The sequence below is a fragment of the Chiloscyllium punctatum genome, chromosome 8 (assembly GCF_047496795.1).
Source record: "Chiloscyllium punctatum isolate Juve2018m chromosome 8, sChiPun1.3, whole genome shotgun sequence".
NCBI lineage: Eukaryota > Metazoa > Chordata > Chondrichthyes > Orectolobiformes > Hemiscylliidae > Chiloscyllium > Chiloscyllium punctatum.
This window is the reverse complement of record NC_092746.1, coordinates 121544907-121567278: the sequence shown is the minus strand read 5'-3', so window position 1 is coordinate 121567278 and position 22372 is coordinate 121544907. Positions and strand designations below refer to the sequence as shown.

At 42.2% G+C, this 22372-nt stretch overlaps 1 protein-coding gene across 4 annotated transcripts in view; it reads left to right on the top strand.

Moving 5' to 3' along the window:
• The first annotated feature begins 11041 nt into the window (after positions 1-11041).
• Positions 11042-22372, top strand: part of dlec1 (DLEC1 cilia and flagella associated protein) — a 182026-nt gene continuing 170695 nt past the window's right edge. For 3 of the 4 annotated variants that reach the window (XM_072576369.1, XM_072576371.1, XM_072576368.1), the window contains exons 1-3: positions 11042-11225; positions 13885-13913; positions 21364-21494. In XM_072576369.1, the coding sequence (XP_072432470.1) occupies positions 21387-21494 (108 nt within the window). In that variant the 5' untranslated portion in view covers positions 11042-11225; positions 13885-13913; positions 21364-21386. Of the gene's footprint in view, positions 11226-13884; positions 13914-21363; positions 21495-21575; positions 21655-22372 lie in introns of those variants that run through there. The other variant, XM_072576370.1, reaches the window with a different exon arrangement.

Here is a 22372-nt window from a genome sequence, read left to right as displayed (position 1 = left end):
TGTGGCTTATTTTCTGAAGAAATGTCGAGCAGATTTGGCCTTCATCCATTCGGGTTTAAATGAATGATGGGCGATCTTATTAAAAGATACAAGATCATAGAGCATAAGTTTAAGGTTAGGAACAAATGGGTTAGAGTAGATTGGAGAAAGCCTTTTTTCACTTAGAGGTTGAATGAGGTTCTTTAAATATATTAAAGGAAAAAGATTAACTAGGGAGAACAGGACCCCTCAAGGACCAACATGGACATGTACGTGTAGAACCACAGGAGATGGGTGAAGTCTTCAATGAATATTTCTCCTCTGTTTACTGTGGAGAAAGACAATGAAGACTTGGGAACTTGGGGAAGTTAGTGGTCATATCTTGGGGACAATCCATATCAAAGTGGAGGAGGTATTGAATGCGTCTGAATGTATGAAGGTGGAAAAATCTCCTGGTCCTGATGAGATAGAACATAGAACATAGAACAATACAGCACAGAACAGGCCCTTCAGCCCACGATGTTGTGCCGAACTTCTATCCTAGATTAAGCACCCATCCATGTACCTATCCAAATGCCACTTAAAGGTCGCCAATGATTCTGACTCTACCACTCCCACGGGCAGCGCATTCCATGCCCCCACCACTCTCTGGGTAAAGAACTCACCCCTGACATCTCCCCTATACCTTCCACCCTTCACCTTAAATTTATGTCCCCTTGTAACACTCTGTTGTACCCGGGGAAAAAATTTCTGACTGTCTAAGAATATATCCAAGAATGCTGCAAGAGGCTACAGAAAAAGTTGCAAGGGCCCTGGCTGATATTGGTGCTCATCGTTAACCACAGGTGAGGTCCCAGAAGACTGGATGGTAGTAAATGTTGTGTCCCTATTCATGAAAGGCTACAAAGAAAAGACTGGGAACTACAGACCAGTAAGCTTAACATCTGTTGTAGCTCTTAGTGAGTTTTGAGAAGATTTGTAGCTCAGGTTGAGGTTTTGGATCTAGGTTTACTTGCTGATCTGAAAGGTTCATTTCCAGACGTTTCATTACCTTACTAGGTAACATCTTCAGTGGACCTCATGCGAAGCAATGCTGAAACTTCCTGCTTTCTATTTATATGTTTGGGTTTCTTTGGGTTGGTGATGTTAGTTCCTGTGGTGAAGTCACTTCCTGTTCCTTTTCTCAGGGGGTGGTAGATGGGGTCTAACTTGATGTGTTTGTTGATAGAGTTCCAGTTGGAATACCATGCTTCTAGGAATTCTCGTGCATGTCTTTGTTTGGCTTGTCCTAGGATGGATGTATTGTCCCAGTCGAAGTGGTGTCCTTTCTCATCCGTATGTAAGGATACTAGTGAGAGAGGGTCATGTCTTTTTTGTGGCTAGTTGGTGTTCATGTATCCTGGTGGCTAGTTTTCTGTCTGTTTGTCCAATGTATTGTTTGTTAGTCCTTGCAAGGTATTTTGTTAATAACGTTAGTTTTGTTCATTGTCTGTATAGGGTCTTTCAAGTTCATTAGCTGCTGTTTTAGTGTGTTGGTGGGCTACCGTGATGCCAAGGGGTCTGAGTAGTCTGGCAGTCATTTCCAAGATGTTTTTGATGTAGGGGAGAATGGCTAGGGTTTCTGGACGTGTTTTGTCTGCATGTTTGGGTTTGTTGCTGAGAGAGAGAGCGAGAGAGAGAGAGAGAGAGAGTCCATACACGGTGATTTTCCTCTGCTCTGCGTAGTTCCTTTGTGCTGCAGTGTGTGTGTTGGCTTGTTGAAATAATGTTCTGATGCAACTTGTGTGTGTTCAAAAAGAATGGGTACCCAATGAACACAGTCCACCGATTTCTCAGCAACAGGGGGGTGGTGGGGGGAGAGCAGACTGTAGTTTCAACTCGCTTTCCAAACAGATCAACCATGATCTGATTGAATGACAGAGCAAGCTTGGAGGGCTGAAAGGTCTGTACCTGCTCTGAAGATCAGTCCTTAAAATGTTTGCTTCTGGCATTTGCGGGGTAAAAAGTCTTCTCATTTCAGCCTCAGCTGTGTTGATTTTACTCATCCCCATTTCACTAAGATGAGGTCAAAATTAAAGATAACATTTAGGCATAGACTGAAGAAAAGCTTCACCATCTGAATGGTGTCTTTTGGAAGAGAACCCCATTCTCAATTGGATGCAAAAACACAATGGCACAATTCTAAAGATGAGTAAGGTACACCCAGCATTCTGGCCAGCTTCCTGACCAAGAGACAGCAGTTAATAAGAATAGGTGACAAAACCCCCTCCACGACTATCCTTAACACTGGTGCCTTATAAGGCTGCATACTCACTCCCCTCTTATGCTTCTTATATACTCAGGACTGTGTGGCCAAATTCCACACCAACCCCATTTACACCCAAGTTTGCTGATGACAACACTGTTGCAGGTCGGATCTCAAACAACAACGTGACGGAGTATGATAAAAGGAGATAGAATGTCAAGAGGGAGATGGCATGGGACATGATGACACTAGGCACATGGACACATAAGATGGCCACTGAGCCATCAGTTGGCCAACTTGACACATAAGATGGCCGCCAGATCACAAGATGGAAACAGCAGAGCAGATACAGACACTGCCTGAGGCCACCAGAACGCCAGCACAGCACCTCATAGAAATGGTAACAACTTGATAGATTCAATACGAAATGTTAGCGGCCAGGACTGCAGTAATTGTCCTTCTCAGGAAGAGCAATTAGTGCCCATTACTACAGCAATGGAATTCCATGCAGACATTGAAACTGACAATGTCTACCCTGAAACTGACAACTATCAATGATTCTGTAACGATTACTATAAATAAGCCATGTACAAAGACAATAATCTCATCACTGACCTATGTAGTCACAAGCTGTATAAAGATTTCTCAATATGTAATCCGGGTGGAGAGAAGACTCGCAGCTGACATGTACTGTTTTTATCTCTTCCCCCCAGAGCTCTCGTATTTCCTTGTGCAATAAACTCTGTCACTGAACCCCACTCTGACTCCGAAACTGGTGATTTTCCCCACCACAAATGCTTGGTGTCGTGGTGCAAAGATAACAATCTCTCCATTGATGTTAGCAACACAAGGGACTTTGGGAAGCAGAGTGGAGGACATACCTCTGTCTGAATCAATGGTGCTGATGTGGATATGGTTGAGAGAATTAGGTTCCAGGGAGTGATGATCACTAAGAATCTCTCTCGTTTACCCATGTTGACACTATGGTCAAGAAAGCTCTACTTCCTCAAGAGGCGAAGGAAATTTGGCGTGTCCATAAAGACACTTACCAATTTTTACAGACGCACCATAGAAAGTGCCATGTGGTATGGCAACTGACCTTCCAAAGACCAAAAGAAACTAGGATAGATATCTAACAGCAAAAGACTCAGAATACAGAAAGAAGATAAGAGGGCTTGGTGACATGGTGCGGTGAGAGCAGCCTGTCAACACTGGCAAAACTAAATAACTGATCATTGATTTCAGAAAGAAAGGCCTCCATCTACATCAACGAAGCAGAGGTTGAGAGGGTACAGTGCGATAAAATTCCTAGGCGTGATGATAATTGATATTCTGTCCTGGACCTCCCATTTGGATGCAACAGTCAAAAGAGCACAACAATGCCTTTTCTTCCTCAGGCTGCTCAGCAAATTTGGCACACCCATAAGGACCCTCACCAACCTTTAAAGATGCATCACTGAAAGCATATGTTGATAGAGGGGTGTTGAAGGAAAACTGTTTGCCCAGAGCCTGGCAGGGGTCTGCTAGGATGGGTAGTCTAGACAGATACTCTCATAGCATTGAATAACACTGCTAGAGATGTCATTACCTTATAGGGCCACAAACCAAGAGCTGGGAAGTGAGTTTCATTTGCTCTCCTTGAGGGTGGAGGAGAGTTGCTTATTGGACTGGAGACCTGGGACCAGCGGCATACTGCAGGGGCATGGATAGGGTGCATAGCCAAGATCTTTTACCCAGAGTCAGGGGTCCAAAACTAGAGGGCATAGGTTTAAGGTGAGAGGGGAAAGAGTTAAAATGGACCTAAGGGGCAGAAGGTGGTGCGTGTATGGAATGAGCTGCCAGGGGAAGTGGTGGAGGTTGGTACAATTACAACGTTTAAAAAACATCCGGATGGGTGTATGAACACACGGTTGGTGTGTTGTCTCCCAGGTGCCAGGGTTCGGATGGTGTTTTTGGGATCCTTGAGGGGGTGGGGGAACAGCCTCAAGTCGTGGTCCATATAGGCACCAATGATACAGGTAGGAAGAGGGATGGAGATTTAAGTCAGAAATTCAGGGAGCTAGGGTGGAAGCTTAGAGCTAGAACAAACAGTTGTTGTCTCTGGTTTGTTGCCTGTGCCACATGCTTGCAAGACAAGGAATAGAGAGAAGAGTTGAACACGTGGCTACCAGGATGGTGCAGGATGGAAGGTTTTGGATTCCTGGATAATTCGGGCTCTTTCTGGGGTAGGTGGGACTTCTACAAACAGGATGGTCTTCACCTGAACCAGAGGGGTACCAATATCCTGGGGGAGGGGGGTGGAATTTGCTAATGCTCTTCAGGTGGATTTAAACTAATTCAGCAGAGGGATGGGAACCGAAATTGTATTTAGAGTATACAGGAGGTTGAGAGTAGTGAAGACTGAAGATTACAAGGTGGCACTGGCAAGCAAGAAGTTGGTTTCAAGTGTCTACTTCAATGCCAGGAGCATCTGGAATAAAGTGGGTGGACGTGCAACATGGGTTGGTACCTGGGATTTTGATGTTGTGGCCATTTCAGAGTGAAGGGACAGGAATGGTTATTGCAGGTTCCAGGATGCAGATGTTTCAGTAAGAACAGAAAACATGGTAAAAGAGGGGGGTGGTGTGGCTCTGTTAGTCAAGGACAGTATTATGGTTGCAGAAAGGACATTGGAGGACTCATCGACTGAGGCAGTATAGGCTGAGATTAGAAACAGGAAAGGTGTGGTCACCATGTTGGGAGTTTTCTATAGACCTCCAAATAGTTCCAGAGATGTTGGGGAGAAGGTAGTAAAGATGATCCTCGATAGGAGAGAGAGTGACTGGTAGTTGTTATTAACTTTCCAAATATTGACTGGAAATACCATAGTTCAAATACTTTAGATGGGTCAGTTTTGGTCCAATGTGTACAGGAGGATTTCCTGACAGTACGTAGACAAGCCAAGGGACGAGGCCACATTAGATTTGGTACTGTGTAATGAACCTGGCCCGGTGTTAGATTTGGAGGCAGGTGAGCACTTTGGTGATAATGACCACAATTCATTTATGTTTACTTTTTTGATGGAAAGGGATCGGTACATACTGCAGGGCAAGAGTTATAGCTGGGGGAAATGCAATTACGATCAGATTAGGCTATATTTAGGATGCATAGGATGGGGAAGGAAGCTGCAGGGGACGGCACAATTGAAATGTGCAGCTTATTCAAGAACCAGCTAATCCGGTCAGGCAGAGAGGAAGTTGTCGAGCGCAGGTGCTGTGGTTTACTAAGGAAGTTTAATCTCTTGTTAGGACGTTTGAGAGTTCAGAGTTAGCTCTCCCATTAGATCTTTCCCGGCTAAGAAGAGCCAGGAGTGGACATGAGAAGTCGTTGGCAGATAGAGCTATAGAAAACCTTAGGGTTTTCCTTAATCCTATCAGGAATAAAAGAATGACTAGAGTAAGATTAGGTAAAAACTCCCTCACCACCTGGCGCCTGGAAGAAGAACGCCTCATCTTCCGCCTCTGAACATTCAACCCCATGGTATCAATGTGGATTTCACCAGTTTCATTATTTCCCCTTCCTCCACCTCACGCCAGCTCCAACATTCCAGCTCAGCACCGCCCTAATGACCTATCCTACCTGCCCATCTTCCTTTCCACCTATCCACTCCACCCTCCTCTCTGACCTATCACCTTCATCCCCACCCCCATTCACCCACTGTATTCTATGCTACTTTCTCTCCACCCCCACTTCATTTATCATTCCACTCTGCAGGCACCCTGCCTCTATTCCTGGTGAAGCGCTTTTGCCCGAAATGTTGATATTCCTGCTCCTCGGATGCTGCCTGACCTGCTGTGCTTTTCCAACACCACTCTAATCTACAGTAAGATTAGGCCAATCAAGCATAGTAGTGGGAAGTTGTGCATGGAGTCAGAGGAGCTAGGGGAAACACCAAATGAATACTTTGTCAGTATTCACTCTAGAAAAAGACAATGTGGTCAAGGAGAATATGGAGATACAGGCTACTAGGCTAGATGGGATTGAGGTGCATAAGCAGGAGGGGTTAGCAATTATGGGAAATGTAAAAATAGGTAAGTCCCCTGGGCTGGATGGGATTTATCCTAGGATTCTCTGGGAAGCCAGGGAGGAGATTGCTGTGCCTTTGGCTTTGATCTTTATGTCAAAATGGTCTACAGGACTAGTGCCAGAAGACTGGAGGATAGCAAATGTTGTCCACTTGTTCAAGAGGAGGAGTACAGACAACCCTGGCAACTTAGACCAGTGAGCCTTACTTCAGTTGTGGGTAAAGTGTTGGAAAGAATTTTAAGAGATAGGAATTATCATCTATAGAGGAACAAGTTGGTTAGGGATAGTCAACATGATCTTGTTAAGGGTAGGTCGTGCCTCGCAAACCTTAGAGTTCTTTGAAAAGGTGACCAAACAGGTGGATGAGGGTCAAGCCGCTGATGTGGTGTATATGGATTTCAGTAAAGCATTTGATCAAGTTCCTCATGGTAGGGTATTGAAGAAAATAGAGGCATGGGATTAAGGGTGATTTAGTGGTTTGGATCCGAAATTGGCTAGCTGAAAGACAGAGTGGTGGTTGATAGGAAATATTCATCCTGGAGCTCAGTTACTAGTAGGGTACTGCAAGGATCTGTTTTGGGAGCACGTTGTCATTTTTATAAATGACCTGATGAGGTCTTAGAAGGATGGGTTAGTAAATTTACAGATGACAGTAAGGTTGGTAGAGTTGTAGATAGTGACAAAGGATGTTGATTAGAGACACATAGATAAGCTTGGCAAATGGAGTTTAATGGGGAGAAGTGAGGTGATTCACTTTGGAAGGAGTAACAGGAATGCAGAGTACAGGCTGATGGTAAGATTCTTGGTAGTGTAGGTGAGCAGGAAGATCTGTGTCCATGTGCATAGATCCCTGAAAGTTGCCACCCAGGTTGATAGGGTTGTTCAGAAGGCATACAGCAAGTTAGCTTTTATTGGTGAGGGATTGAGTTTCAGAACGAAGAGATTATGCTGCAGCTGTACAAAACTCTGGTGTGGCCACATTTGAAGTACTGCGTACAGTTCTGGTCACCGCATTTATAGGAGATGGAAGCTTTGGATCAGGTTGAGAGAAGATTTACTGGGATGTTGCCTGGTATGGAGGGAAGGTCTTATGAAGAAAGGCCGAATTCATTAGAAAGAAGTTTGAGAGATTACTTAATTGAGACACAAGGTAAGAGGATTAGATAGGTTGGACAGTTTTAGCCTTTTTCCCCTCAGACAGCGATGGCTAGCATGAGGGGATATAACTTTAAATTGAGGGGTGATAGACATAGAACAGGTGTCAGAGATAGATACTTTACTCAGACAGTAGTAGGGGTGTGGAACGCACTACCTGCAACAGTAGTAGACTTGCCAACTGTTAGGGCATTTAAATGGTCATGAGATAGGCATATGGATGTGAATGGAATAGTGTAGGTTAGATGGGCTTCAGATTGGCACTACATCAAGGGCTGAAGGGCCTGTACTGCACTGTAATGTTTTAATAGGGAAGTTTTAGAGGGATAGGAGGCAAATGCTATCTGACAGAACTAGATTAATTTAGGATATCTGGTTGGCATGGATGAGTTGGACTGAAGGGTCTAATTCCATGCTCTTTATGACTATTTGTTGCACAAGATGCTGAATAACCTCCTCCTACGTTGCAAGGTTTTTTGGAGTCTTCTGTTAGTATAAACTAAACAAAAGGAAAGCCTACAGTCAAAAAAGGTGATAAAAATGATGAGATAGTGATTTTTGGAAAGAAGGAATCAGATTTCAGATGGATAAGTTGGTGTGAGGTCTCACCAGGGTAGTCATCATAAAGTTAAGATTCTCCAGAAGTGTGTAAAATAATTCCCAATTTCTGACTTTTAAACCCAGGTTGACAAAAATCATGTTCCAGGTTTTTAAACCTTAAGAATTATTGCTTATTATGAACAGTTAAAGAATCATTGGTAGAACTCTTACTGAAAACTCTAAACACTTTAGAAACAGACACACAAACACAAACCATCAAGAGATGTTACAGATAGGAATAACTGGCAAATCAGTTCAGTGGTCTGTTTGCAGGATCTGCTGATGGTTCTTACGTTGAAGAGAATGCTGCTGGTTGGTATTTCTTCTCTAGATGTTTTCACTGGGGTGCAGGAGACACAAGGAGCAGGTTCATTCTTATGGAAGGGATCTAAGCTATTAATTTAAAAAGTCACACCTTACAGCAACTGCTGAAAAAAAAAATTGGTTTTCATCAGGCTTGAATTAGCATTTATTGCAGACAGCATCAAAACTGCAGAGGCCTGCAGGCTTCTCTATCTTGTTCCAAACAGCAAACAGTTCAGTTAACTGACAACCAATCATTGCTGGCAGGCAGGCATCTGCTGTCATCAATAACTGACCATAGACTAATCAGCTACTTGTAGCCAACCAGAGCTCCATTTCTACATGACCCTTCTGTTCTAGTTTGTTGGCAAACTACATTTCAGTTACAGTGGGATAAAGTGTTTACAATGTATGCTAGGTGATTTGCTTTCAAAACAATGCAGCAATACTTTGTTTTAAAACCACTTCTCATTTCAGTTCACAATTAAAAGATATAGAATAAAAAGACAGTCTTTTCAGTGTTTAAGGCAGCATAGAGAATACTTGCCTTTATTAATCACAAGATTGATTACACCGGCAGGGAGGTAGAGCTGTACAGAACTTCAGCTAGACCACAGGTACAGTATTGTGTGCAGGTCTGGTCACCACATTCTCTGAAGGTGTGACTGTATTAGACAGGGTGCAGAGGAGATTCACCATGATGTTACCCCTGAACAGAGCATATTAGCTATGAAAGAGAAGACTGGAGTGGAATGTGTTTAGAATTTGCAGGAAGACAGACTTGATTGAGGTATACAAAATTATGAGGGGCATAAACAGGGAGAAACCTTTCCCTTGAGAGGTGTCAATGATCAATGTAGACTGATTTATTGTAAGAGGCAGGAAGTTTAGGATTTAAAGGATGTTGGATATTTGGAACTCTATCAGAAAGGGCAGTAGAGGCTGGAATTCTCACCATTCAAGTAGTATTTAGAGGAGTACTTGAAACACACCTATACAATGTAAGGCTACTGGCCATAAGACATAGAAGCGGAAGTAAGGCCATTCGGCCCATCGAGTCCACTCCGCCATTCACTCCACTTACCCACATTCTCCCCGTAGCCCTTAATTCCTTGTGACATCAAGAATTTATCAATTTCTGCCTTGAAGACATTTAGCATCCCAGCCTCCACTGCACTCTGTGGCAATGAATTCCACAGGCCCACCACTCTGGCTGAAGAAATGTCTCCATATTTCTGTTCTGAATTTACCCCCTCTAATTCTAAGGGTGTATCCACAAGTGCAGATTCACTTTGATAAGTGCTTGATGGTACAGATTCAATGTGCTGAAACATCAAATTCAGTGCTGCAAAAGATTTTCAATCAACATGTTCATAAATGTTGTGAAATACCCCTGGGCAAGAACCTCATCTTCAAAACAACAAGACCATGAGATATAGTAGAAACAGAAGCTAGTCATTCAGCCTATTGAGTCTGCTCTGCCATTCAGCAAGATCATGGGTGATGTGATCATCAGCAATTCCAGTTTCCTGCCACAGAACTCTTGATTTCCCCTTAATGATTAAAAGGATTCTACCTCTTCAACATACTTAATGACATTCTCAACCATCCTCTGTAGCAAAGAATTTCCATAGATTCACTATTCTCACCAAGAGCTTCCTTTTTATCTCTGCAGTGGGTCACTATGCTGCACCACAAGATGACCAGTTCTGAGGAAGGGTCACCAGACTTGGACCTGTAGATTTCATCCCCTATTGAGTTCCCCCCCCAGTCTTTTCTTTCTTTGTGAAAAGAACTTTAGCATCTGGAGCAGATGTTGAGCTCTTACCTCTGAGCCAGTGCTGCCTGCTCCTTGGCTGTGCGGAGTATCACTGAACAGGTTGAATAGCAAAGTGCCCAGAAATACTTTTTAGTATGATATTTTTGATCGGCAGGTTTAAAAACACAGAGGTAAAAACAATGACTGCAGATGCTGGAAACCAGATTCTGGATTAGTGGTGCTGGAAGAGCACAGCAGTTCAGGCAGCATCCAAGGAGCAGTAAATCGACGTTTCAGGCAAAAGCCCTTCATCAGGAATAAAGGCAGTGAGCCTGAAGCATGGAGAGATAAGCTAGAGGAGGGTGGGGATGGGGAGAAAGTAGCATAGAGTACAATGGGTGAGTGGGGGAGGGGATGAAGGTGATAGGTCAGGGAGGAGTGGATAGGTGGAAAAGGAGATGGGCAGGTAGGACAAGTCATGGGGACAGTGCTTTAAAACACAGACATTGCCTTTAAAAGGCAATTGGAAATGACCACCTGATCCAGTGAGCTCCCTTTACTTAGCGGCCCGCTGTCTCCTTCACCAAAATGGCGGCGGCGGCGGCTCCACGTCATCCACACGCCCATTGGGCAACACATCAAAACATTCGCCAAAGCAGTCGAGAGATTGCATAACCCCGCATGGCATGGCGTAGCCAACCAATCCCGCCCACTATTCGCGGAGCAGCCAATAATGATGAAAAAGCCGGACATCGCCCCCTTATTGGATGTCTGTCAGCCGCAGGACGGCCAATTGGGCCGAGAGATTGGGAAATGCGTTTTTGGCCATTGGACAGCCCGCGTAATGACGTCCAATGACAAGGCACGTGCTTGGCAGTCCCTCAGTGTGATTGGTTGGCCGTCGGCCCCGGTGACGTAATTGGGTAGCATCGGCATCCAAGTGAGATGCCAGTCATGGCGGTCCGTGCCTGGTTGCCATGGTAACCGCTGTCAAACAGACATGATGGTGATGGCCGGTTGGAATTTGCGTTTTCAGTGAGGCTATCTGACCGAGGGAGCGGGAGAGAGAGAGAGGGAAAACTTGGGGAACCTCGCCCAGGCTTTCGCATTCTGCAAACTGTGTGTATTTATCAATTTATCACTTTACAATCTGGGAGAGGATGGCCATAACTCTTTGGGTCTAATATGGTCTGTGCTCGTTAGCATCAGGATAGAACATGATGCAAAACCTCCTGTTTACAGATGCAGAGATAATTTTCTTTTTTAATGAAGTGGAGATGCTGGTGTTGGACTGGGGTGTACAAAGTTAAAAATCACACAACACCAGGTTATAGTCCAACATATTTAATTGGAAGCACTAGCTTTCGGAGCGACGCTCCTTCATCAGGTGGTAGTGGAGGACTCAATTCTAACACACAGAATTTATAGCAAAAATTTACAGTGTGATGTAACTGAAATTATACATTGAAAAATTGATTGTCCGTTAAGCCTTTCATCTGTTAGAATACAGTGATAGTTTCACTTCTTTCACACAGACGTGCACACAGACACCCACACACACCCTTATAGACACACACACTCCCACACTCACACATGCACCCCCTTACAGACTTAAGACACTCTGCACTCACTACACACACACACACTTTCTCACACTTACAACCCCCAACCCAGGCAGACAGACAGACAGACAAAGACCCACATACACACATACATTTTGTGGGGTGAATTTGAACTTTCAGGGTTACATTGTACTTTGTTCAAAAACTGCATGCATTTATGTAAAACTCCGTTATCTCATTTCTTAGATTAGAATCAATCTAAACATCATGACATAGGCAGAGAACACAGGGGGCCAACACCTTCAACATATTGTTTAGCTATCACCATTGTTAACAGCTAACCCGAGAATGCAACTTTTTTATAAAAAAGATTTTGTGATTTACACATGAAAGAAGTGCAACTATCTCTGTGTTCTAACAGATGAAAGGCTTAACGGAAAATCAATTTTTCAATGTATAATTTCAGTTACATCACACTGCAAATCTTTGCTATAAATTCTGTGTGTTAGGATTGAGCCCTCCACTATCACCTGATGAAGGGGCATTGCTCTGAAATCTAGTGTGTTTCCAATTAAACCTGTTGGACCATAACCTAGTGTTGTGTGATTCTTTTTTAATGGTAGCCATGATGTGGAGGAGCCTGTGTTGGACTGGGGCGGACAAAGTTAAAAATCACACAACTACCTGATGAAGTAGCAGCGTTCCGAAAGTTAGTGCTTCCAAATAAACCTGTTGGATTACAATCTGGTATTGTGTGATTTTCTTTAACTTTGTTTTTAAAAAGTGCTTATGGTTAAATAGCTAATTGCAATATTATAAAAGTAAAGTCACAATATCACCATTTTATCATTCATCTCATTCGAGATAGATGACTGGTGGTGAGTTTAATCAGGATCACCACACCTCATGGTGTCCTCGCCAGTTTGGGAATTAAACCAGCATTGTTGTCATTCAAACCAGCCATCCAACAACCTGTAGCCGATGCAGTGGTTATGATTTCATTGAATGTCAACACAGGTTTAAGAAGCTGAGTGACCTCTTCCTGCCGCTAATCCGTATGTTTGTATGTAAATAGGTTAACTGAGTGGAATGTGTTTGATAAAGTGCTACATAACAGACTTGTGTGTAAAGGCGAGGCAGTAGCAGAGCCAGGGGCTCCTGGTTGCAATGTAAGTATGGGTTCAGCACTGGACCCGGTATTGGCAGCCCGTTGGTGGAGATGGGCCTAGCAACAAAGAGATGGCGCCTGAAGAGTAGCAATTCTGATCTTGGTGGTCCGGTGCAGGTGAGTGTGGCGCTGGAAAGGCACAGCAGGGCAGGCAGCATCCAAAGAGCAGGAGAGCCGAGGTTTCGGGCATAAGCCTTTCATCAGGAGTGGGGATGGGGAAAGGGGGTTAAGAGATAAATAGGAGGGTTGGGGTTGGGGGAAGGTAACTGGGAAGGTAATAGGTGGTTTCAGGTGAGAGGTGATAGTGATAGGTCAGAGGAGAGGGTGAATTGAATAGGTGGGAAGGAAGATGGACACATAGGACAGTTCAAGAGGGCAGTGTGGAGTTGGAGGATGGATCGAGGATGAGGTGGGGGAAGGGGAGATAAGGAAACTGGTGAAGTCGTCATTGATCCATGTGGTTGAAGGGACCCAAGGTGGAAGATGAAGCATTCTTCTTCCAGTTGTCGGATGGCTTGGATTTAGCAATGGAGGAGGCCATTGCATGTCTTTGGTGGAGTGGGAGAGGGAGTTGATGTGGTCAGCTACAGGGCGGTGGGGTTGTTTGGTGTGTGTGTGTGTGTGTAGAGGAGACCATATTGAGAGTAATGGACACAGTAGATGAGATGACCCAGTGAAATTTAAGGAATGGCGATATATTTCTAACTCAGGATGATGAGTGGCTTGGAGGCGAATTTGCAGGTGGTGGTGTTTCAATGTATCTGCTACTCTTGTTCTTCTAAATGGAAGTAGTTGTGGGTTTGGAAGATGCTGTCTAAGTATCTTGGGTGAATTTCTGCAGTGAATCTTGTAGATCATACACACTGCTGCTGAGTGGTGATGGTGAATGCTTGTGGAAGTGGTGCCAATAAAACAGGCTGCTTTGACCTGGATGGTGTCAAGCTTCTTGAGTATTGTTGGAGCTGCACACACCCAAGCAAGTGGGTTGGGGGAGGGGAGGGAGGTGGAGTCTCGGTCTTCCAACTTACTGTTGACTTGTTCCTTGCAGATGGTGAACAACTTTTGGGGAGTCAGGAGGTGAGTTACTTATCACAGAATTTCTAGCCTCTGACATGCTCTTGTGGGCACTTTATTTATGTTGTGAGTCCAGTTGAGTTTCTAGTCAATGGTAACCCTACAGGATGTTGATAGTGGGGATTCAGTGATGGTAACACCATTGAATGTCGAGGAGCAGTGGTTAGATTGCCTCTTATTAGAGACTTATTGGAGATGGCCATTGCCTGGTCTTTGTGTGCCGCAGATGATACTTGCACTTGTCAGCCCAAGCCGAGATATTATCCAGATTTTGTTACATTTGATCATGGACTGCTTCAGTACCTGAGGAGTTATGAATGACACTGAACATTATGCAATAATTTCTAACATCCTCACTTCTGACCTAATGCTAGAGGAAAGGTCAGATATAAAAGGAAGGATATAGAATGGCTGAGTAATAAGAAATGGATAATGTTTGGGCTAGAGGAACATTTGTAGTGAAGCTCCCTAGGCATCAATATTGGAACCCTTGCTTTTTATTATATTTATTATTGACTGAGACCTTGATATGGAGGGCACACCTCAATGTTTTCAGATGATACAAAACTTGGAAGCATTGTAAACTATGAAGACAACAGTACAGAACTTAAGAAGATAAATTTTTGGAATGGACAATAGGTAGTAGGTGAATTTAATGCAAATGTGTGGTGATGCTTTTTGGATGGAGGAACATGAGACAGACAGTATATAATAAGAGATACAATTCTAAAGAGGGTGCAGCAGTGAAGGGAACTGCATGTATGTGTACATTGGTCATTGAAGATGGCAGTGAATAAAGCATACAGTATCCATAGCTTTATTAGTAGGGGCATAGAGAACAAGAACAAGGAGGTGATGCCGAATTTTTTTAAAGATTTGTTAGACCCCATTTGTCATATTGTGTACCATTCTGGGCATCAATTATGGGAAGGATGTGAACTTGTTTGAGAGAGTGCAGAAGAGGTTTCCAAAGATGAGAAATAAAAGTTATGAGGATAGTTTGGCAAAGGTGGGACAAAGATATTTCAAGAATAGAATGGTATTTGGAGATTTGATTGGTGCATTCAAAATCCTGAGGGGTCTGGTTAGAGTAGATTGGGATTTGTAAAAAAAGATCAGGAACAGTGGGAATGATGTCCAATGGAGAGGAGTAGTGCTGGATGGAGAAGGAAGTTGATATGAGTAGGGAGACGATGGATGAAGGTGATAAGAAGAGAAAAACAAGAGTGAAATATGGGAAAGGGAATGGAAAGGTGCAAAAGGGGATAGATTGCTGAACAGGGAGGAAAGGGGGCCTTTGTTCATTAGTAAATATTTAATACATTGGGAACACACAAATATTGTTTCTACTCGCTAGGGAATCTACAATGTGGGACATAGCCTTAGGATAATGGAGAGAACATTTTGGATTGCTTTGCAGAGAAATTTCTTGAAATGCTTGTAAATCTTTGAAATTCTGTCTCAGAGGATTATGGATACTTCATCTTGAAGGTTGGGAAAGACAGTTTTTTGATCTCTCAGGAAATCAAGGAATTCTGAAAGTGGGCTGGAATATCGAGTTGAAACTCAAGATCTGCTAATAGAAACACAAAAAGTAGGAACAGGAGTGGTCTGGTGAACCTCTATTGCACTCTGTCATTGGCAAGTGTATCCACCCTTAGGTGAGGAGACCAAAAACTGCATTCAGTACTCCAGTTATGGTCTCACTAAGTCTTGCAGTACAATATCCTGACTTCTGTAGTCAAGTCATGCATTTATGGAATGAGGAAGTGGTAGAGGCAAGTGCAATTATAACATTTAAAAGACATTTGAATAGGTACATAGATAGGAAAGGTTCAGAGGGATATGGGCCAAGTGCAGGCAAATGGGACTAGTTTGGTTTGGGAAATTTGGTTGGAGTGGATAGATTGGATTGGAAGGTCTGTTTCTGTGCTGTACAACTTGATGACTCTATGACCCAATATAGGCTAACATGTCATTTACATTTTTAATTGTTTGCTAAACTTGCATCCTCGATTTTAGTGACTCATGAACAAGGACACTCATATCCATTTGAAAACCAATACTTCCCAATCTCTCACCATTTGAGAAATACTCTGTCTTTCTGTTTATCAACCACATCTCACACTTACATTATATTCCATCTAGCATTTCTTGCCCATTGACGTAGCCGATCAAAGTCATTTGAAGCTTCCTTGCTTCCTCCTAATAATGCAAATTCCCACTTAGTTTTGTGCGATGTGTATGTTTAGAACAATACATTAGGCCCCACATTGAAAATATTTAAGTAGCTTGTGAATAGCTGTACCCTCAGTACTGATCCACGGAGGTTCTTTTCATCTATTTCAGTCATTAGCTTCTTTTGTAACCATGGTTGATTCAATATTTCTATTGGGCTTTTGTGCCTTAGAAGATTATATAATTGTTGTAGACCTTGTAACACCTACTTAAATACCAGGCCTTACCTAGCTACCAAATACTGTTTTTACTTAAGGATTCCGAGGAAGGGTCATCGACCCGAAATGTTAACTCTGATTTGGTCATGAAACAGCTGGTAACTAAATATTCAGGGGTGTATGACCTCACGAAAGATCAGGTAGGAAGTGAAGGATGATGTGAGCCTTGTTATCATGAGATGTACTTGGCACGTTAGCAGGCAATGACCTTGGATCAGATGATGTAGCATATGGCTAGCAGTAAGAAATACCAAAGGGGAGATGAACATAGCCCCCTTAACAGTTGATCAAGTCTCACTGAGAGTATATAAAAAAGGTATTACATTAATCAAAGGTGACTTTAATCTGTGTGTAGATTGGAAAAATAAAATTGGTATAGGCACCATGAGGAAGAATGCAGAGTATATTCAGGATGGTTTCTTAGAATAATAGGTTCTGGATCCATTCAAAGATCAGGCTATTTTGGATCTGGTAATGTGTTAATGAGGCAGGTTTTATAAATGATCCTAGAATAGAAAATCCTCGAGGGAAATGTAACCATAACATGGTAGGATACAGCATTCAGTTTGAGACTGAGAAACTTGGGTCAGAAGCAACTATGCTAAACTTAATTAAAGATAATTACTTGGGAACAAGAATAGAGTTGACTGGAGTAGACTGGGAGTTAGAGTCAATACAGTATGGAAACAGACACTTCAGTCCAATCAGTCCATGCTGACCATATTACCAAACTAAACTAGACCCACCTGCTGCTCCTGATCCATACCCTTTCAAACATTTCTTATTTACGTACTTATCTAAATGTCTTTTAAATGTTGTAACTGTACCTGCCTTCACTGCTTCCTCTGGATATTCATTCCACACATGAACCATTCTCAGTGTAAAACAATTGCCACATCCTTTTAAAATCTTTCTCCTCTCACCTTAAAAATATGACCCCTAGTCTTGAAATCCTCCATCCTAGGGCAAAGACACCTGATATTCACCTTATCTATACCCCCCATTATTGTATAAACCTCTATAAAGTAATTTCTCAACCTCCTACACTCCAGTGAAAAAGCCCCAGCCTTTCCAGCTTCTCCTTCTAATTGAAACCCTCCATTCCTGGCAACATTCTGGTAAATCTCTTCTGAATGCTCTCCAGCTTAATAATATCCTTTCTATAACAGGGAGACCAGAACTGGACAGAGTACTCAAAAGGATGCCTCACCCATGTCTTGTATAACCCTAACATAATGTCCCAACTCCTATGCTCAAAGATCTGAGCAATGAAGGCAAGCAAGCTAAATGCCTTACCACCCCATCTATATACAAACTTCAAATAATTATGTACTTGAACTCTGAGGTCTCTGTGTTCTCCAACACTGGCCAAGACCTTATTTGCACAAGTCTTGTCTTTGTTTGATTTACTAAAATGCAAATGTTTTAAAAAACTAGTTCATGACTCATTGCAAAGTTATATCCAAATGAGGAAGGAGGATTCTAGGAAGAAGTCAATCAACTATGGCCAAACAGTGATGCTAAGGACAGTATCAAAATGAAAGAAAAAAAAATGTGGTAAACATTAGTGGTAAATCAGGTGATTGGCAAAGTTTTAAAAGCCAACAAAATGATGACCACAAAACTTGAAAAAAGGGAGAAAATTAACTGTGAGGACAAACTTGCAAATATCACAATATATATTTTTCTTAAACATGTTCTTTAAATGTATGCAAAAAGAGGAAAGAGGCAACAATGAGCCTAGGGTCCTTAGATAATGAGGCTGGGGAGTTCAGGGGAGATAGAGGAAAGGGATAAGCACAATAACTATCACTGGAGAAAAAAAGTTCTATAGAAACAAATAGGGCTGAAAGCTGATAGGTTCCTGGACTTGACGGATTTCAACCTAGGATTTTAAAGGAAGAACCTTCAGAGATTGTCAGTGCACTGGTAGTAATCATCCAAGCATCTTTAAATTCTGGAAAAGTCCCAGAGGACTGGAAAACTGCCAATGTAACACCATTGGTAACTAGGCAGTTGACTTAACATCTGTCATTGAGAAATGTTAGAGTCCATTATAAAGGATGTAATAGCAGAGCATTTACAAACATAACATAATCAACAAAATCATATTGTTTCATGAAGGGGAAATTAGGCCTGTCAAATTTATTATAGTTCAATGAGGAGTTAACATGCGTTGATCAATGGGAACCAGTGAATGTAATATATTGAGACTTTCATACAACATTTGATAATATCAAATAAGACACTTTAAAAAAAATTATTCACAGGATGTTGGTGTTGTGGCCTGGGTGATTAAATATATTCAAGGCAGAGATAAATAGAATTTGAATCAATAAGGGAATCAAGGGTTATGGAGCAAAAGCAGGAAAGTGAAGTTAAGGATTGAGACCATAAGACATAGGAGTGGAAGTAAGGCCATTTGGCCCATCGAGTCCACTCTGCCATTTAATCATTGCTGATGGCATTTCAACTCCACTTATCCACACTCTCCCCGTAGTCCTTAACTCTTTGTGAGATCAAAAATTTATCAATCTCAGACTTAAAGACATTTAACGTTCCGGCCTCCACTGTGCTAAACTTCAAGTTTATTACACAAAAGAAATGAAGATAAAGTAGAATAAACATATTCATTTACATGTAGCACAAGTTTTAAAGATGTTGAAACACATGGTAAAAATACAAACCCGTTAATCCCACAGTAGCCCGTAGTAGCACTCAAACACCAGAAGGACAATAACATAGAGTCCTATAGCACAGAGACAGGCCTTTTGGCCCTAACTGCTCCATGCCGACCAAAATGCCCATCCACACTAACCTCATTTCTCTGCATTTGGCCCATATCCTTCTAAACGTTTCCTGTCTGTGTATTTGTCCAAATACCTTTTAAATGTTGTTAATGTACCTGCCTCAACCATTTCCGCTGGCAGGTCGTTCCATATGCCTAACCACTCTCTGTGTAAAAAGGTTGCCCCTCAGGTTCCCTTTTATTCTTTCCCCTTTAACCTTAAACTGATGCTCTCTAGTCCTCGATTCCCTAACCCTTGGAAAAAGACTGAGTGCATTCAACCTATCCATGCCACTCATGATCTTATAGCGTCCCCCCTTAGTCTCCTACACTCTAAAGAGAAAAGTCCTAGCTTGTCCAATCTCTCTCTATAACTCAGACCCTTAAGTTCTGGCAACATCCTTATAAATTTTTTCTGCACTGTTTGCAGTTTGATAACAGCCTTCCAATAGCAAGGTGATCAAAACTGAACACAATATTCCAAGTGTGGCCTCACCAACATCCTGTACAATTGCAAAATATCTTCCCAACTTCTATACTCAATGCTCTGCCTGATGAAGGCCAGTGTGCCAAAAGCCTTCTTCACTGCCCTGTCTACCTGTGACTCCACTTTCAGAGAACTATGCACCTGAACTCCAAGGACCCTCTGTTCCACTACAATCATTAGGGCCCTACCATTCACCATGAAACTCCCACCTTGATTTGACTTTCCATAATGCAAGACCTCACACTTATGGAAATTAAACTCCATTTGCCATTTCTCAGCTCACATCCCCAGCTGCAATTTCTGAGAACCTTCCTCACTATCCACGATGCCACCTATTTTAGTGTTATCTGCAAACGTACTAATCATGCCTTGTATATTCTCATCCAAATCATTGATATGGATAACAAACAACAATGAACCCAGCACCAACCCCTGAAGGACACCACTAACCAATACTCTTGTCAATCCTGCATGGGGTTTGACTTAGCTGTGACTTTAATTTCTGGACGTGAGAAGCTTTCTCCATGATATATCATATAACTGAACTTAAACTTTCTGAGCTTTACATAGCAGGTTCAGTGTTTTAACCAGTCACTTCTGATTTGGAGCTTTTGAACTAAACTCTTAACACTGATGTAATCTCTTTCTTAATAGTGCCTCCCTTCCTACAAAACATTTTTTCCATATCCAACTTCTACGAAGATGTCTGCAAACTTCCTAACTGAAACATAAATTTTTTTTAAGCTTTGGGTATTTGTCTGAAACCAAACAAAAAATTCTAGAATCTTCTATCTGAAAGCGTAATGCACTATACTTTGCATTTTACTTAGTTCACTTGTAAGCTGTCCCGTTGATTGCACAAAGTCTCTCTTAAATACTGTGATTCAAAGTCAATCACCATGGCTGCAGAAATGCTTACAAGTTAATATTAAATCCCTTCAGAAACACAGACCAAACTCGACACCACTAGTTCAAAATCCAAACTCATAAATAAAAGATATTAAAATATACCTTGCATTATGGTGTTAATCCTTGTTATGTGAACTTTGCAGGAAAGGCTGGCATAATTTTCCATCCTGTAGCCACTGAGAAGGTGGCAGGGAGCTTTCCTCTTGAACTGATGCAGCCTTTCAGCTCGGAGTTCATTGGTTCCAAGATTCTAACCCAATGTCAATGAAATGAAACTAGGGATCAATGAGAAATGTAGGTGAAATTGAGGACTGCAGGTGCTGGAGATTAGAGTCAAGATTAGAGTGATGCTGGAAAAACAGAGCAGGTCAGGCAGCATCCGAGGAGCAGGAAAATCAATGTTTCAGTTCCTGAAACATTGGGCTTCTGCCCAAAACGTCGATTTTCCTGCTCCTCGAATGCTGCATGACCTGCTCTGTTTTTCCAGCATCACTCTAATCAACAAGAAATGTGACATTGCCTGTGTCACCCACAACCTAAGAAGAAATACATTGCAAAAATAAAGCGTGCATTGCTGAAAGTCTTTCAACACACAGAGATTCACTCAGCACAATGCAAAGAGCAGGTATGTCTTAGTCAGGAATCTCCACAGTACATAGACAGTGCTGAACAAAGAGAAGTGGAACAGGAGTGTCATTACAACACAGAAGGAGACTATTTAGCCCAATGAGCCATGTCAATTTAGTAGCTTTCTTTTCAGTTCTGTTACATCTCTTCCTCCTTTCCCTAATAATTAAGACAATTTTTTTTTAGGTTGTTGACAGAATATTTGTGAAATGCTTGAAGAGGAGACTGTGGAAAAGATTGGTTCCAATTCAGTGGAAAGTGAAATCTCTCTGCTGCAAACCCCAACACCACAAAATTCAGTTTCAGAACTGACAAAGGTAAAATAGACATTAGACTTAATGGACTTTGAAGAATAGATAAGCGATGAAAGACCTGGACACTTTTTTTTCCTTTACTAGCTTACCTCTTGTGGAATTCCAGTGGCTGGAAGATTGTACAAGTTCCCACTGCAAAAAAAAAGAGGTGCCCTCAGAAATAGTACGTTGAGTTTTGCTTTTTATCTTGATTGATCAACTATCCTGAAAAATAATTACCACTTGGATATTTCAGTAAATAAATTTCTTCTCTTCACAAATATATCCATAACAAATTAAAATTATAATGTTGGCATTGATGTCTTGACAGTAGAATCTTACTGAATTGAATTTATTGTCACATGTACTGAGGCACGGTGAGAAGCTTTGTCTTTTGAGCAATGCAGGCAGATCACAGAGTTAAGTAGCATAAGTAAGTAAATAATAGGTAAACATTGACAAAAACAAAAACACAGGTACAGGTTAATGTTAAGAGTTTGAGAGTCCATTCAGTATTCTAACAACAGTAGGGTAGAAACTGTTATGAAACCGGCTGGTGCGTGTGTTCAGGCTTCTGTACCTTCTCCCTGATGGTAGAGGTTGTAGAAAAACATTGCTAGGGTGGGATGGATCTTTGAGAGCTCTGGCGGCCTTTCCTTGACAGTGGGCCTGGTAGATGGATTATATAGATGGGAGGTTGGCCATTGTGATAGTCCGGGCCAAGTTCACCACTCTCTGTAACCATCTCCGATCTTGAATGGTACAGTTGCCATACCAAGTAGTGATACCTCCAAACAGAATGCTCTCGATGGCACATCTATAAAAGTTGGCAAGGGTATTCACTGTCACGCCAAATTTCCTCAGCTGCCTGAGGAAGAAGGGACGTTGTTGAGCCTTTGTAA